The sequence below is a fragment of the Pipistrellus hanaki genome (genome assembly GCF_964339955.1).
Source record: "Pipistrellus hanaki genome assembly, chromosome: 18".
In the NCBI taxonomy this organism is placed as follows: Eukaryota; Metazoa; Chordata; class Mammalia; order Chiroptera; family Vespertilionidae; genus Pipistrellus; species Pipistrellus hanaki.
Genome location: NC_140520.1, coordinates 3916509 through 3931933, shown reverse-complemented (window position 1 = coordinate 3931933; position 15425 = coordinate 3916509). Strand labels below are relative to the sequence as shown.

General features: G+C 47.9%; 1 protein-coding gene across 1 annotated transcript; it reads left to right on the top strand.

Annotated features, from left to right (window-relative positions):
- Positions 1-8165: 8165 nt before the first annotated feature.
- CHIA (chitinase acidic) lies at positions 8166-14788 on the top strand (the record flags this gene model as incomplete). The annotated part of the gene is made up of 11 exons (XM_084866247.1): positions 8166-8190; positions 8691-8720; positions 9266-9467; positions 10634-10690; positions 11378-11543; positions 11841-11965; positions 12141-12264; positions 12552-12737; positions 13437-13556; positions 13669-13810; positions 14517-14788. 11 exons carry the CDS (start codon positions 8166-8168, stop codon positions 14786-14788), a joined length of 1449 nt encoding a protein of 482 aa, XP_084722373.1.
- Between the last annotated feature and the right edge of the window lie 637 nt (positions 14789-15425).

The window sequence follows — 15425 nt, the reverse complement described above, 5'->3', positions numbered from 1 at the left end:
TGGGTGCCTAGGAGAGGCCTCCTGCACTCACTGTGGACCTGTGCCCAGCTGTGGGTGCCAGGCAGAGGGCCTCCTGCACTCACTGTGGACCTGTGCCCAGCTGTGGGTGCCTAGGAGAGGCCTCCTGCACTCACTGTGGACCTGTGCCCAGCTGTGGGTGCCTAGGAGAGGCCTCCTGCACTCACTGTGGACCTGTGCCCAGCTGTGGGTGCCTAGGAGAGGCCTCCTGCACTCACTGTGGACCTGTGCCCAGCTGTGGGTGCCAGGCAGAGGGCCTCCTGCACTCACTGTGGACCTGTGCCCAGCTGTGGGCGCCTAGGGGAGGGCCTCCTGCACTCACTGTAGACCTGTGCCCAGCTGTGGGTGCCTAGGAGAGGCCTCCTGCTCTTGGCTTCCCAGGGCTCACAATGTCCTTCCCCGGGTAGCCCACCCCTGGGACGCAGTGGGACGGGAGGACAGGCCCAGGCACTCTGGGGCAGGTGGACAACTCTGATGCAGGAGTCCAGGTTGGCCAAAACTTCCCCCGGTACAGTCCTGTCCCCTCCCCCTTCCTTTCACGGGTAAGGATTCCTGGTGAATGGCCCGAGCTCTAGCTCCACATCTGCCTCCAGAGCTCCTGGCCTGTGGCAGGGAACCACCCCTGGGCTTGGGCACCGCATGGAGCCCGGGTCCCCTGCAGCCAGCGCCTCAAGGTCGGGTGGTGGGTGATGAGGCCACAGGAGGTGGGTCAGGCCACCCCGATGCCCTGGCTTTGGCTCTTTACAACTCTCCATCTCCCTTCTTTGCCAACGTGACAGGAATTTGAAACGAATGGCTAGAAAGTGCTGGAATAAATAAATAGATATTTATTGAGAGTCCATTCTGATGCGTGCACTCCGCTAAGTGGCTCACATGCATGAAGCGGCTCACATGCATGAAATGGCACACATGCATGACCACACAGGATCCCCACAAACACAAGGGCAAGGTCATCTCATCCCCCCATCGGTAAAGGCGCGCCCTGGCCTCTGTGTGCGGCGTCGGGGCAGGCCCCTGGAGAGAAGACACATGACTATCTCAGCCCCCCCAGGCCTGGGCCCTCTCTCCTGCAGCCTGAGCCCTGACAACGGCTTCCGTTTCATCTCTGCCCGCTGTTCCCATCCTCCCGCGCCTCCTTCCTCCCCCAGCTCTCAGTTTGAAGCTCTGGCAGCCCCCGCACGGGCCCCACCAAACAAATCAGAGGCCCCTTCCGGGCCCAACCCCACTCTCGAAACTCGGATGGTGAGATGCTCAGCCCACATCCTGTACCTGAGCAAAGTTCTCACGGTGGTTCAACCCAGACAAGCCTTTAGGTCGCACCATGCAGCCTATGGCCGGCCTGGTGGCCAGCAAGTCTAGACTCCCGTTCATTCATTTATTCACTCACTCACTAATGACGGACTCCCAGAGGTGGGCCTTCTGGAAGGAACAGATGGATGACCTATCATTCATTCTCACACTTGTTTAGTCAACGGCGTCTTACGGAGATCCTATTTTGTCTGAGACAAGTCTTGGAGACCTGCTGGAGAGCTAGTGAAGTGTTGACCTCATAGTTGAGGGAAAAGGGTTAGAGTCCATAATTCAACGACTTCACTATAGTCCAGTCTCACTCGCAAAGTCCCAAAGAATGTCTGAGATTCTTAGTTCAGGTTTGATAGCAACTTCCCACGCCAAAGGGGTCCTTGGGCAAGGTGGGCATGTGGGTGTCCCCAGCTGTCTGTTTTCTTCCTCCCTCGTTCTTTTTCGGGGGCTGGGCCTTTCTGATTAGGTTCTCCGGGTGCCTCCGAGGCCTGCCCCTCTCGCCAGGGGACAAACAGGTCTCTTGAATCTGCTCTCTCTCCTCGCTTCCCCTGATGGTCGCTTGGCCTGGGCTACCCTCCCTCCCAGCGTCCTGCCTTGCGGGTGGGGCTCTCTTCGCCCCCTGTCCCACAGGTGCCAGGCTGGCCTATGTGGGAAGAGCCCGTCTCCTCTGCCCAGAGGCACAGTAACAAAAGCCCCTTGTCCTTACGCCAAGGTGAGGTCTGAACCAGCCCAGACAACAAGGAGGAGGTCCCGAGCCTCAGGAATGCCTGCCTGTGGGGCAGATGAGGAAAGCCCATGTCTCCGCATCTAGAGCTGAACAGAAGAAGCGGGTTTTCTGCATTCGCCCCTTTGACCTTCCCCAGAGTTCTCCTTCTGTTTCCTCCTGTTTTGGTCCGATGGTGCCACGGTGAGCCGGGTCCTGGACTCATCCTCCCAACTTCTCTGAGACAATCCCCATCCCCAAAGAGGCTGAGAGCTTGGGGAAGACACAAGGCCACACCCACCGGGTATTGAGCCTCTTTTCAGCCGCCACCAGAGGGCGCCACGTCCCCCAGCCTCCCACAGCGCTGCAGCTGTCCATCCAAACTGGGTTGTGGTCAGGCTGGGTGGATGCCCTGGGGCTGGTTTCCACGCTCAAGATGACGCCTTTGCTTCTCCCTGGGTTGCCTTCTGGGGCTGGGGAGCCCTCAGACGCGATCTGGGCACCAGTGACGTGGCATCCTGGTGGGCTTCCTGGAGGAACAGCCCTGTCTGCATGGGTAGTAAGGCGGGGGGTGGAGTGGAGGGAGGTCCTAAGCATTGTGACCCTCAGCCTCCATCCATGGGCATCTTTGCAGCTGTCTTTTCTTTCTTTCTTTCTTTCTTTTCTTTCTTTCTTTCTTTCTTTCTTTCTTTCTTTCTTTCTTTCTTTCTTTTCTTTTCTCTTTTTAAAATTTTATTTCTTAAATTACAGTTGATGTACAATAATAATATTAGTTTTAGATGTACAACCATAATTTCCCCTTTATGTGTCTGCCTGCAGCAGTGATAGTGAGCCCTGTGTCGTGTTTACTCATACAGTTTAGCATTCAGATGATACCTGACACAACGTAGGTCATGATTAAATAAGTTAATGAGCATTAATAAACAGCTTGAAATACCATTCACACGGTATTTACTCTAAGTGCAGTATTGACTCTAAGGTTATTGAAGGCAAGAACGATGCCTCCTCCCTTTCTTCCTTCCAATTTGTGACTCAAATTTTACTGGAAGAATGCTTTTTAAAAAAAATACTTCCTGCCGAAACCGGTTTGGCTCAGTGGATAGAGCGTCGGCCTGCGGACTGAAGGGTCTGGGGTTGGATTCCAGTCAAGGGCATGTACCTTGGTTGCGGGCGCATCCCCAGTGGGGGGCGTGCAAGAGGCAGCTGATCAATGATTCTCTCTCATCGATGCTTCTAACTATCTCTCTCCCTTCCTCTCTGTAAAAAAATCAATAAAATATATTTTTTAAAAATACTTCCTGACGGATTTCCCATATGCTAAGTTCTATGACAACACTCTCAGCATACACTTAAGCATTTTTTAAACAAGACGAGATATAAACAACCTAGAATTTTTAGTCCATTTACATTTAATGTAATTACTGGTGTAGTTAGGTTGAATCCTACATTTTTTTTTCTCTTTTTTTATGACTCCAGTGAACTAACTAAAAGGAAGCTTTCCTGAAACCCCACACCCATGGGGCTTATGCAGGAGGCCACCCTGCAGGGCTGGAGGGCATGTGGTGGTTTGTAACATTTAGGGTGGAGGCTGGTGGTGGTTTGTAACATGTGACAGCGCAGAAGTGCAGGCAAGGGAAACACTTGGGACAGAACATGTTGTGGAAGGTGCATTTCTGAATGAGCTGGAGGAGGGAAGACTCAGTAATGCCACTTGGCAGGCAAAGCCCCAGGTTCAGGGTGAACTTTTTCTGGAAGGTAGAGTCTGAGTGTGGCCATCCTCTGGCTGCTTACTCACAAAAATCAGGTGCTGCTGGCTGGGCAGGATGCCCTCCTTGTCTTGAAATTGGGCTTTAACATTCTCAATGGTGTCACTGGGTTCAATCTCAAGGGCGATGATCTTGTCCACCAGGGTCTCACAAAGGTCTGCATCTCTGCACTTAGGCGACTGGCTGCCTCCTTGGAGAGAAAGAGCCACAGCTACACTCCTTCTTGACTCACATTTCCAATTCTGCTTCTCCTCTTTGGAGGAGAACAACAGTTGTGAAAAGGGAGACAAGGAAGGAAAATCTTCAGAGTGCAGACTAGTCTTCAGGCAAATAAATTCTAGAAAACTGTACATAGGAAATTTGAGTACCTGTACATTTTTTTTAAGGGCTGTTAGATATTCTAGCATCAGGGGAAAGAGTGAGAGCATGCTAACCTGTTTCTGGAAAGGACTGTGGAAACCATTTGCTACACATAGATGAGGGTGAAATAGCCAATTAGGGCTATCCAAACAGAGAGTCCAGCCCACTGTACAAAACCATCTCGAATTATGTAAGCTATTCCGTGATGGAGCTTATTTGTATGGTGCCTGGGCTCGAGCCCAAACATTCTTCTTGTACAGCGAAACCAAGATAATATGGTTTCCCTGTCAGTAATGGGTTCTTAAATGGGTTTGGGGTTTGAGCACTTCCAATATCAACATTGACTTTGTCATAACAAGGTGTTGTTGTTGTTAATGTGTTGTATGAGTTCTTTATGTGTTTTAGTTATTAATCCCTTATCCGATATATGGCATGTAAATATTTTTCTCCCACTTTGTTGATTGCTTCTTTTGCTGTGCAAAATTTAATTTCTCTTTGTTGCTCCATCCCTCTGGCTAAGACTTCCAGTGCTATGTTGAAGAGAAGTGGGAAAGGTGCATCCTTGACTTAGTTCTGATCTTGCAGAAAAAGCTTTCATCTTTTCACACAGACTGTTATGTTAGCTCTGAGCTTTTCTTACATGGCCTGGGATCTTAGTATTTAACAACAAATTATACTCTGGAAAATTTAAGCTACTTTTTAAATTTTGTTCATGTTTACCACCAAAATCATATCTTCTTTTTATTTTTATTTTCTTTTCATATTTTTTTATTGATTTTTTACAGAGAGGAAGGGAGAAGGATAGAGAGTCAGAAACATTGATGAGACAGAAACATCCACCAGCTGCCTCCTGCACACCCCCCACCGGGGATGTGCCCGCAACCAAGGTACATGCCCTTGACCGGAATCGAGCCTGGGACCTTTCATTCCGCAGGCCGATGCTCCATCCACTGAGCCAAACCGGTTTCGGCAATCATATCTTCTTTTGAATTCTCAGACTTTATCTCTTTTTAAATTTAAATTTTATTTTTGTCAATATAATACATGTATATAATTAAGAAGTAAAAAATACTACACAGTTCCCTAGAGGATCAATTTCATCAACTATATTTCTTAGTATTTATAAATATTATGTAACCATTAGCCATTATATGTATGAGTGAAAGAATTGATAGCCAGCCAGAAATAATTTTTTATAAATACATTTGTATTGATTCCATAGGGAGAGAGATAGAAACATCAGTGATGAGATCATTGATCATCAGCCTCCTGCCTGCCCCACAATGGGGATTGAGCCTGCAACGGGGGCATGTGCCCTGACTGGGAATTGAATTGTGACTTCCTGGTTCATAGGTCGAAGCTCAACTACTGAGCCAGGCCAGTCAGGCCAGAGAGAAATAATTTTGTAAATTATAGTAGAAAAATTTTTTTCAACAAAATTATATATTTAAGTTTGTTTGAGTCTAAGATAAGAAAAATAAAACAGGAAGTTTTCTGGTGACGAATAACTGTGGGTTGAGAACCCAATCCAGGTATCCTTTTTTCCTTTCTATCCCCCCAGCCCTGCTCTCTTGGTGACTGTGAAATCAGGTTGCTGCCTGGGCTAAGGAATGAGTGGAGAGTAAGCTGGGTTGCTGCTATCTCTACCTGGCTGTTGATGAACTACCCAGTTGCAGCTGGGTCCATTATTGTACCTGCTCCGGGCCCTGAACTCTGCCACGTGGGCACTAAGAAGCCATTCTTATCATGGTGCTGGTGCACATAAAGTGCTCTAACCTTTGTATGACCTCTAGGATGGGGATTCTTTCCAACACGCCAGTGCTCAGATGGCGGGCAAGCTGGATGGGGACTCACCTGGAGTTTTTAAGGAGCTATCAGGGAGGGATGCTTTATCTGCAGGTCACTCCTATGGAGCTAGGGGTAATTCAACAGAAAATACTTCACTAAGTTTACACAGCAGCTGGACCTGATGGTCAAATAGGATAAACCTGGGATGATTGCCTTGCGGCTGGCTCTTGCAAGTCCTTGACTTAACCCTGATTGGCCACAATTCTGGCTCTTAGTCCCAACATTATTCTCCTGGGTGTCTCAGGAAAATGCCTATCCCGTTCTACCTAGACCACCACCAGCCTACTCAATTGATATAAGGAGGTAGCGCAGTGTAAATGTTAGATTTTCATTCTAGAGGCAGCTAATCTTGGCACTGAGTCCTGGGTCTGGTGCTTAGGATCTGGTCCATATTCTCATCTACAAAATTGGGCTGATAATAAGAAAAGGTAAATTAAATAATGGGGAGAGCCCCCTGATAAACATTCATTGTTTTTTGGTCACTCACCATCGACCCTCCATTCTTTTGAATTTCATTTTGTGACCAGTCCTGATGGAAATGAAAATCCAAGTGCCCTGTCCTTTCCCTCATCAAACGAGTCTGCATTCACAGTAAGTCTGCTAAGGTGCTGACATCCCATGATGGGGATGCCCACCATCTGGATTCCAGGTTTGTCACAGGACAGTAAGCAGTACAGACAACATGTACTAGAGTCTATCAAGTATTTCAGAGGAAGGAGAGACCATTGAGCTTCAACGAGAGGATCTGAGCTGGGTGTTGAAGAATTGAAATATCAGGATAAGCAGTGAGGAGAGGGGAAGACATTACAGTACAGGCAAAGGAGGGATAGTGAGAACAAATGCATATGATATATTTAGGAATCATGAATAGGTCATTTTGCTGAAGCAGAAATTTATTTTAAAACAATGGATAATTTTTGGAAAGGTAGGTTGAAATAAATTTCAAACAAGAAATTCTAGAAATAGTCAAGTTGCAAATATTCCTATCAAAAGAGATTCTTTTCAATATCATCGCCATCGTCTCTATCAGCAACATGAAATATGTTTTCACCTCTTCTGGAGGTAATTTGGAACTGTGGAACCCTAGAGAGCTGTCCGTGACCTTTGGAAAGAATATTTATGGATTCATACGTTCTTAGAGGAAATTATTGTATAAGAATGACTTAAGGTTGCCCTCACTGGTTTGGCTCAGTGGATAAGAGCATTGGCCTGCAGACCAAAGTGTCCCGGGTTCGATTCCAGTCTAGAGCACGTTCCTCGGTTGCAGGCTCCTCCCTGGTCCTGAGCCCTGGTCAGGGTTTGTGCAGGAGGCAACCAATGTGTTTCTCTCACATCGATGTTTCTCTCTGTCTTTCCCTCTCTCTTCCACTCTAAGAATCAATAGAGCCCTGGCCAAACCGGCTTAGTGGATAGAGCCTGGGCCTGTGGACTCAAGGGTCCCTGGTTTGATTCCGATCAGGGGCATGTGCCTTGGTTATGGGTGCATCCCCAATGGGGGGTGTGCAGGAGGCATCTGATCGATGTTTCTAGCTATCTACCCCCCCTCCCTTCCTCTCTGTAAAAAATCAATAAGATATATATATTTTTAAAAAGAATAAAAAAGAATAAATAGAAAAATATCCTCAGGTGAGGATTAAAAAAAATGACTTAAGGTTATTCCAGAGTGGGTAGAATGTTTAAAAGGCAGCACCTAAAGTGGAGACGTTCCTTAGGCACCGATTGTACAAATTACATACAAGTAATTCCATGAACAAGTTTAAGAACAGCTAATAACTTCCAAAGGCTTTTATTATTTACTTTCCAATAAACACAAGCTTTGGTGCTCTAGGCACGAAATGTCCACAACTTAAAAACCTAGCCCCGTGTTGAAACAGATGCTTATCAACCCTGGGCACTGCCAAAAAGGCTATTAAGCTGGTGCTTTCCGTGGTGATGGTCTCCGCCACCCTGTTGGGAGCCATGGCATGTTCTGTCCTCACAGGGCAGGGAGCGTGGTGCTGGGAGAACGTAGGTTGGAGGTCCTGTTTCCTGTTTGCAGGAAAGGAGATCTGTGGGTTCCTGATAAGCTATATGCACACCTGGGTTCAATGTTCTCCGTTTGATAACCAGCAACTCGCACGGCATAAAAAGCCAGTCCGGGCCCTGCTGGACCAGTACCGACAGCAGCCATGGCAAAGCTGCTTCTCCTCACAGGTGGGTTCGTAATCAGGAATAGAGCCTTCTTCTGCCTCAGCTGACAGCTTTTTCTCTGGAGCTGGCAGCTGAGAGGCAGTCTATACTCATAGTTTCAGAACCTTTTCCAAATAAAACCTCTAGCTCAATTTATTTAAAAATCATATTGCAAGCACTTTATAGAAGCCAGGGAGAGGGATCTGGAGTCTGGCCTCACAGACTAAAAGTTGGTTAAAAAAATAATTTTTCCCAGGCCCCAGGAGATACTGAATTCATTGATTCGGAGAATGCCTTGTCTGTGGAAGGCTGTACTCATTCCAGTTCAGGGGGTGAAGTGTGTGTGTATGTGTAGTCACTCACATACTCAATATACTCTTTGGCATAACCCCTGAGGGCTGCTGGAGCTGTAACAACCTCTGACAAATAGGACGGCATCCAAGTCCTCAGAATTAGATTCTACAGGATAGATGGCCGTTCCAGAGCACATGCTTTTGTTTTCATTTTTCCCACTCTCTCTCTAGGTCTGGCCCTTCTGCTGAATGCTCAGCTAGGTAAGTCCTGGATTTTATCTTTGCCTTCCAAACCCCTCAAATTCTTATCAATTCTTCCCATTGCAATGACCTGCTAAGATATGTGCTTTTTAAATATTCCAATCCTTTTTTCCAAAAGTATATAAGAGATAAGCCATACTAGGAAAGAGAGCTACGATCTCTTCAGAGACGGGTGGGTTTGACGTTGGGAAAATCTAGGGTTTAGGATCGGTTGCCATGTTGTCTTCTTCAGCACGGCCACCTACCAGTTAGAAACGGGGGTCCACTGGGCTTCATAAGACTCTTCTCTTCAGTGGTTCCCAGGTCTGTTTATACAAGATCTCAAAATAAATTCATCAAAGTTAAAAATAGCCAACCTCCCCACCCCCTGACCCCGGTTGCCCACTAGTTCCCAAGTCAGAACCCTTGAACTCATCTGTGAGCGTGCTCACACACGGAGATGCGGCATCTGAGGCAGAGGGAGGGAGACAGGAGGGCCAAGACTCATGGCACGTTTCAGCAGCGTCCAAACCAAGGCCATTGTCCTTCCTCCTTACTGCCCATAGGCTCTGCCTACCAGCTGATATGCTACTTCACCAACTGGGCCCAGTACCGGCCAGGCCTGGGGCGCTTCACGCCCGAGGACCTCGACCCCTGCCTCTGTACTCACCTGATCTACGCCTTCGCGGGCATGCGCAACAACGAGATCACCACCATCGAATGGAATGACGTGACCCTCTACCAGGCTTTCAATGGCCTGAAGAGCAAGTAAGAGAAGGGGGAAATATCTGGTTGAGTATCTCTCAGTGCAGTGCTTCCCAAACATGATGTGCAAGCGAATCAGCTGGCGTCTTTCTAAAATGCAGCTCTGATTTGATGAGTCCGGAATGGGGACCAAGAACCTGCACTTCCAATAAGCTCCCTGATGCTTCTGGCCCAAGATCTGCCCTTTAAGTAGCAAGAATATAGAGAGCTCTAGCAGCTATTGGAAACATATTAGTTGTGTTTCTTCCTTTCTTTGTCAAGCTTTTTTATGACCCAGGAAACTGCAAGCCATCTTAGCTACTTTCAGAGCAGGAGGCAGAGGATATAAACGATTAGATGTCGTTAAACCTAAGAAAACGGAAGCGTTCGCTGAATTTGAATGGAGTTCTGGTTTGTGTAAAAAATCCACAAATCAAACAACTGAAACCCCTACTATTTTTTCATTTCTGACTTGTTCGGTTTAGTTATATGTGGGAGAAGTAGCATTCCCTTGGGAGTAGCACTGTCCTGGGTGCAGCTGCTCCAGGAAAGTTTTGATAACCTAAGAGGCGATGACCCCTTTGGAGTGGTGTTTCTGGAAATGTGGCCCATTTGACTACTTGTATGGAAATCACCTGGGGCACTTGATAAAAATGCCAATGCTTACCCTGGTCCAGCTGCTTCAGAATCTCTGGGAAGGCGGCCATAAACCTGGCATTCCATGGTGCCCTCCCACTCTGACCCTTGCATTTTATTCTTCCGTAAACTGATGTTTGAGAAATACTGTTCCCAGAGGCTGAGAAAGTAACTATGCTCAAGCCCCATTTACCATTTCATCTGATGGAATTGAATATGATCATATTATGCTGACAGATGGATGGATGATAGACAGATAGATAGATATAGATAGCTACATGTAGATATATAGATATTTCAAAAAATGTCACCAATACATACTTCTTTTAAAACAAACAGCCCATTTCCATAATTTAGTTTTCCCCAAAGAGCCTGAGTAAATTTATGATAACCACAACACAAAGAATTGTTATAAAGTGTTTGGTAGTGGAGGAAAATTGTTCTGCAATAAACATGTCAAGGTATAAGACTGGGCCCGATACCAAAGCGATGGAATTCTCAGTAGAGTGGCTCGGGGGTTTTGAAGGTCCTCTTTTCTACCCTTCGCCTTCCAGGAACAGCCAGCTCAAAACGCTCCTGGCCATCGGCGGCTGGAACTTCGGAACTGCCCCGTGAGTCCCGGTGGGAGGGCTGGTGCTTATTTGCTACTGAAAACAAGGTGGCCCTCTGTGCCCCGAGTCCCTTCAGACCTCACAGTCTAATGCAGGGTATTAAGGATGCACAAGAAACAAATAGGCTGCTTAACTAAGTTACTACACCAGAGCCTCAATAATACGTAGGATGCGATTGCTTTTAGACATTTAAATGTGGATGGATATTCTGGGATCCTATTCATCAAGGTTTAGTGAATAGGATTGCAAAACAATCTCTTCTTAGAGACTTTCAAGAGCACAGCCCCTGAGAAAAATGTTGGAGCAATTTTCTCTATTTACCTTCTGTGGGAAGGGAAGGGAAAGGCATGCAAATGAATGAGACTTGGCTGAGGGCGAATGTGTTTGGGGGACTGTTTGGAGAGAGATTACAGAGAGCTGTGAGGTGAGCAGAGGGGCTCAGGTGTTCAAAGCAACCAGCACAACTTGGCAGGAAGACCAGCGTTTGGATCAATAAAACAGAGGCAACACTGAGGGGCCATGGCTGTGATTACAAGTAAGGACAGGAGAAAACCAGGAACGTTCTTTTGTTTGGGTTGTGGACCCTGGTAAAGAGTTTGGAGGCAAAAATATAGGAGTTTGATGTTACAACAAGGTGTTGGGACTCTGGAGGCAAACCCTCACCTGCCCTCTTGGGGTCGCCCGTAGTTTCACTGCCATGGTGTCCTCTCCTGAGAACCGCCAGACCTTCATCGCCTCGGTCATCAAATTCCTGCGCCAGTACGACTTTGACGGGCTGGACTTTGACTGGGAGTATCCTGGCTCTCGGGGGAGCCCGCCCCAGGACAAGCACCTCTTCACTGTCCTGGTGCAGGTGAGCTGTGCTCCATGTCATTTTTAAAAATTCATTTTTAAATGCCAGTGTGCATTCAGTATCATTTGGTATTAGTTTCTGGAGGGCACACAACCCATTTCATGTACAAGGTCAGTGAGGCCGTGCAGAAAACCCAGCTGCCCGCAACCTCAGTGCGAGAGGACGGACCTGGATGCCCTATTGCCGTGAGAATGCTGAAGAATGAAAGATGGACAACTGGTTAAATTTGCTTCGAAGAATAATCGTGAAGGTCAACTTAGAGTTCACGTTCATAGACGTTCTCCTCCTCTTGCACAGGAAATGCGTGAAGCTTTTGAGCAGGAGGCCGAACAGGTCAACAGGCCCAGGCTGATGGTCACTGCCGCAGTCGCGGGTGGCATCTCCAACATCCAGGCTGGCTATGAGATCCCCCAGCTGTCCCAGTGAGTGACCACTGTCCCCAGCTCCTCTGTGCCGCTTGTGTAAGAGGCGCTCATCCTTAGTCTGTCTTGCTGTCCAGGGACCTTGTTGAGGGGGCTTTGGAAGGGGTACCTTTGCCTGCAGAGGCGTGGGAGATGACCATCAGAGATGATTTTACCTGCTTTACCTGCCCTGCAGGTACCTGGACTTCATCCATGTCATGTCCTATGACCTCCATGGCTCCTGGGAGGGCTACACTGGAGAGAACAGCCCCCTCTACAAATACCCAACCGACACTGGCAGCAATGCCTACCTCAATGTGGTGAGTCCCTATACCAACTCATACACAGACCAGAGATGGTGTCCTACATCACATGGGGATTTGGGGGAAAACATAGATTCTACAAAAATCTCACTTGTTATAACTGTTCGCGTAAGTGGCTAATCAAATCTCCTTAACTATTATTCCACCAAAATGTGTATTAAAAATACTAACAAATTCCCTGTCATTAAGATCAAACAATTTGCCCCCCAGAACAGGGGTCTAACATAACTAAGCCCCGGGCCATCGGCTCGGTGGGGCCTCTTGGTAACCTGTTGCCATTGCAGGATTACATCATGAACTATTGGAAGGACAACGGGGCCCCAGCTGAGAAGCTCATCGTTGGATTCCCAACCTACGGACACACCTACATCCTGAGCAACCCCTCCGACCATGGAATCGGGGCTCCTATCACTGGCCCTGGCCCTGCTGGGCCCTACACCAGGCAGTCTGGGTTCTGGGCCTACTATGAGGTATGCTCCCGGCAATCTGAGAGAGACAGAGAAAAGCCACAGGTTAACAATATAAACAATCCAACACATCTTGGCTCACTGAAGTAGTTGGGGCTAAAAGTAGGTGCACCTGGCTATTTATAGGGAAGGCAGGATGAGCACTCACGTTGCATATTAGACTGGATTCCAAATTCAGAGAGAGTAGGACAAAGAGATCCATCAATGAGATTACATCAGTGAGCGGGCACTGCTCACTGCCGGCCACGGCATTCTTTGATTTAAGAGCTTCTCCTACATTGAATGGGACAAATATTTAGAATCCTAAATGAAGTGAGAAATTTGCTGATAGAGCTCTAGGCCTTCCTTTTCTTATTTTTTTTTTCTTTTTGTTTTTTAATATATTTTATTGATTTTGTACAGAGAGGAAGGGAGAGAGATAGAGAGTTAGAAACATCGATGAGAGAGAGTCATCGATCAGCCGCCTCTTGCACACCCCCTACATGCCTGCAATCAAGGTATATGCCCTTGACCGGAATCGAACCCGGGACCCTTCAGTCCCCAAGCCGACGCTCTATCCATTGAACCACACCGTTTCAGCTCTAGGCCTTCCTTTTCAAGTATCTTTCATGTATCTCTTCTCTACTTCCCTCCCCTGTGCCCTCTACCCCTGCAACATGGACCCTTTGCCCACCTTTTGACCTCTTCCTTATCTCCTCTTAGATCTGTCCCTTCCTGAAGAATGGCGCCACTGAAGTGTGGGAGGCTGCTCAGGAAGTCCCCTACGCTTACAAAGGCAACGAGTGGGTTGGCTATGACGACACCAAGAGCTTCAAAATCAAGGTGGACTGGGTGCCGTGGACCGCTGTGGCCTGTTTACTCCCCTCTGTAGCCCTAGAGTCCCAGGTTGGCCCTGGTATCTGCACTTCATTGGGTGTCTCTGTCATTACCAAAGGCTGACTGGCTGAAGAAGAACAACTTTGGAGGCGCCATGGTCTGGGCCATCGATCTGGATGACTTCACGGGCACTTTCTGCAACCAGGGCAAATTCCCCCTGACCACCACCCTGAAGGATGCCCTGGGCCTGCAGAGCGGAAGTGAGTGACAGCTGGAGGATGTCCAGGGATCTATAAGGGCTCCTTCTCCAACTCAAAAGATAGTTCTCGCATCTGTCCACCCCCATTGACCAGGGGGCATTTTCCCATTTCATCTCCCTGCTCTTGAGAGATAGGTGCTAAAATCCTTCCCTACCCTTGAACTTCCATGTCAGAAATGTCATGCTCTTATGGGAAACCAAGCCCACATGGGTGGGTTTTCCAGGTCTTCTGAGTCTTAAAGGTATAGCAAAACCTCAAGAAATTAGGCTGGCCTTATAATCTAAGCATTTATTTCTCTATGATCTCTTTATTAAAAGTCTCTTTTAACCCCTCTGGGGAGATTTAACAAGAAAGCCTTAATAGTGCTCACCTATTTCTAATCTTTAATTCAGGAAAATTATCAACTCCCTGAACTTTCCCCAGATTTTCTCTTAGAGCTTATTTGCTCAGGACTTATATACTCAGATCATATAGAAAAGTATTTTTCACATTTGGGTGCTCAGTAAATTTGTTTTAATGGTTTTGACATCATCAGGAAAGAGAGAACGTAATAAAATTAGAGACCAGGCTGGCTTAAAATGATAGCTTTCCCTACTGAGTGTGGGCCTATCCTGTGATCCTTTCAGTTGTAGGGATCCAGAGCTAACTGTATCCCACCTCCAGACCTCACCGTACCAGTCACTAGTCTGCTCTTGTGTCATTCCAGGTTGCACTGCCCCCTCTCCGCCCATTACACCAACCACTCTTCCTCCCACCAGTGGGAGCGGGAGTGGGGGCGGAAGTGGAAGTGGAAGTGGAAGTGGAAGTGGGAGCGGAAGTGGGGGCTCTGGCTTCTGTGCTGACAAAGCTGATGGCCTCTACCCTGTGGCAGATAACAGAAATGCCTTCTGGCACTGCATAAATGGGATCACGTACCAGCAGTACTGCCAGGCCGGGCTTGTCTTTGACCCCAGCTGTTCTTGCTGCAACTGGCCATGAACCTGACCTGTTCTCCATCCCCTGGGGTTCTGAACAGTCTTCTTTCTTTATCTCGCTTCTAACTGAAGTTCTGCAATAAAATCCATCAGTCAAAACACAAGTGGCCTCGGTATAAGTGATTTGGGTGGAAACCTCACTAGATGTGAAAATGCAGGCTGCGGCTGTCAGATGGGAAGGTTTGAAGGTTTGGTGCTGGGATGGGATGTGGACATGACGAAGATCAGTCTGTTGCCTGGTGTCTGTCCTCAGGAAGAAGCCAAAGTGATTCTGTGAGATTAGAGGGCACAGGCCCGCTCGGCTCACTCAGAGAGCAGAAGACCAGGGCATTCTCTCCATGTCTCCTAGCTCCCGGAGCTAGTCCAGCACCTCCTGGATTGGCAGCTTTGGGAAGACCTATGCAGTGGGCTCCTTCTGGGGTGTCTGCCCAGCCCATGGGCCAGCAGTGTCCCTTTCTCAGGAGGTTGCCCCCCTCCTTGAACACATCGTGGTGGTCACCAGCCACTGTGAGTTCACCCATCAGGTCCTCCCCTGGCTTAGCTGGTTGACTGGGGTGGACATCAGACTCCACAGGGCCAATCCGATGATCACCTCTTGGAATATGCAACAGGGAACAAGGACTGGCTGTCGGTCCCTGAGA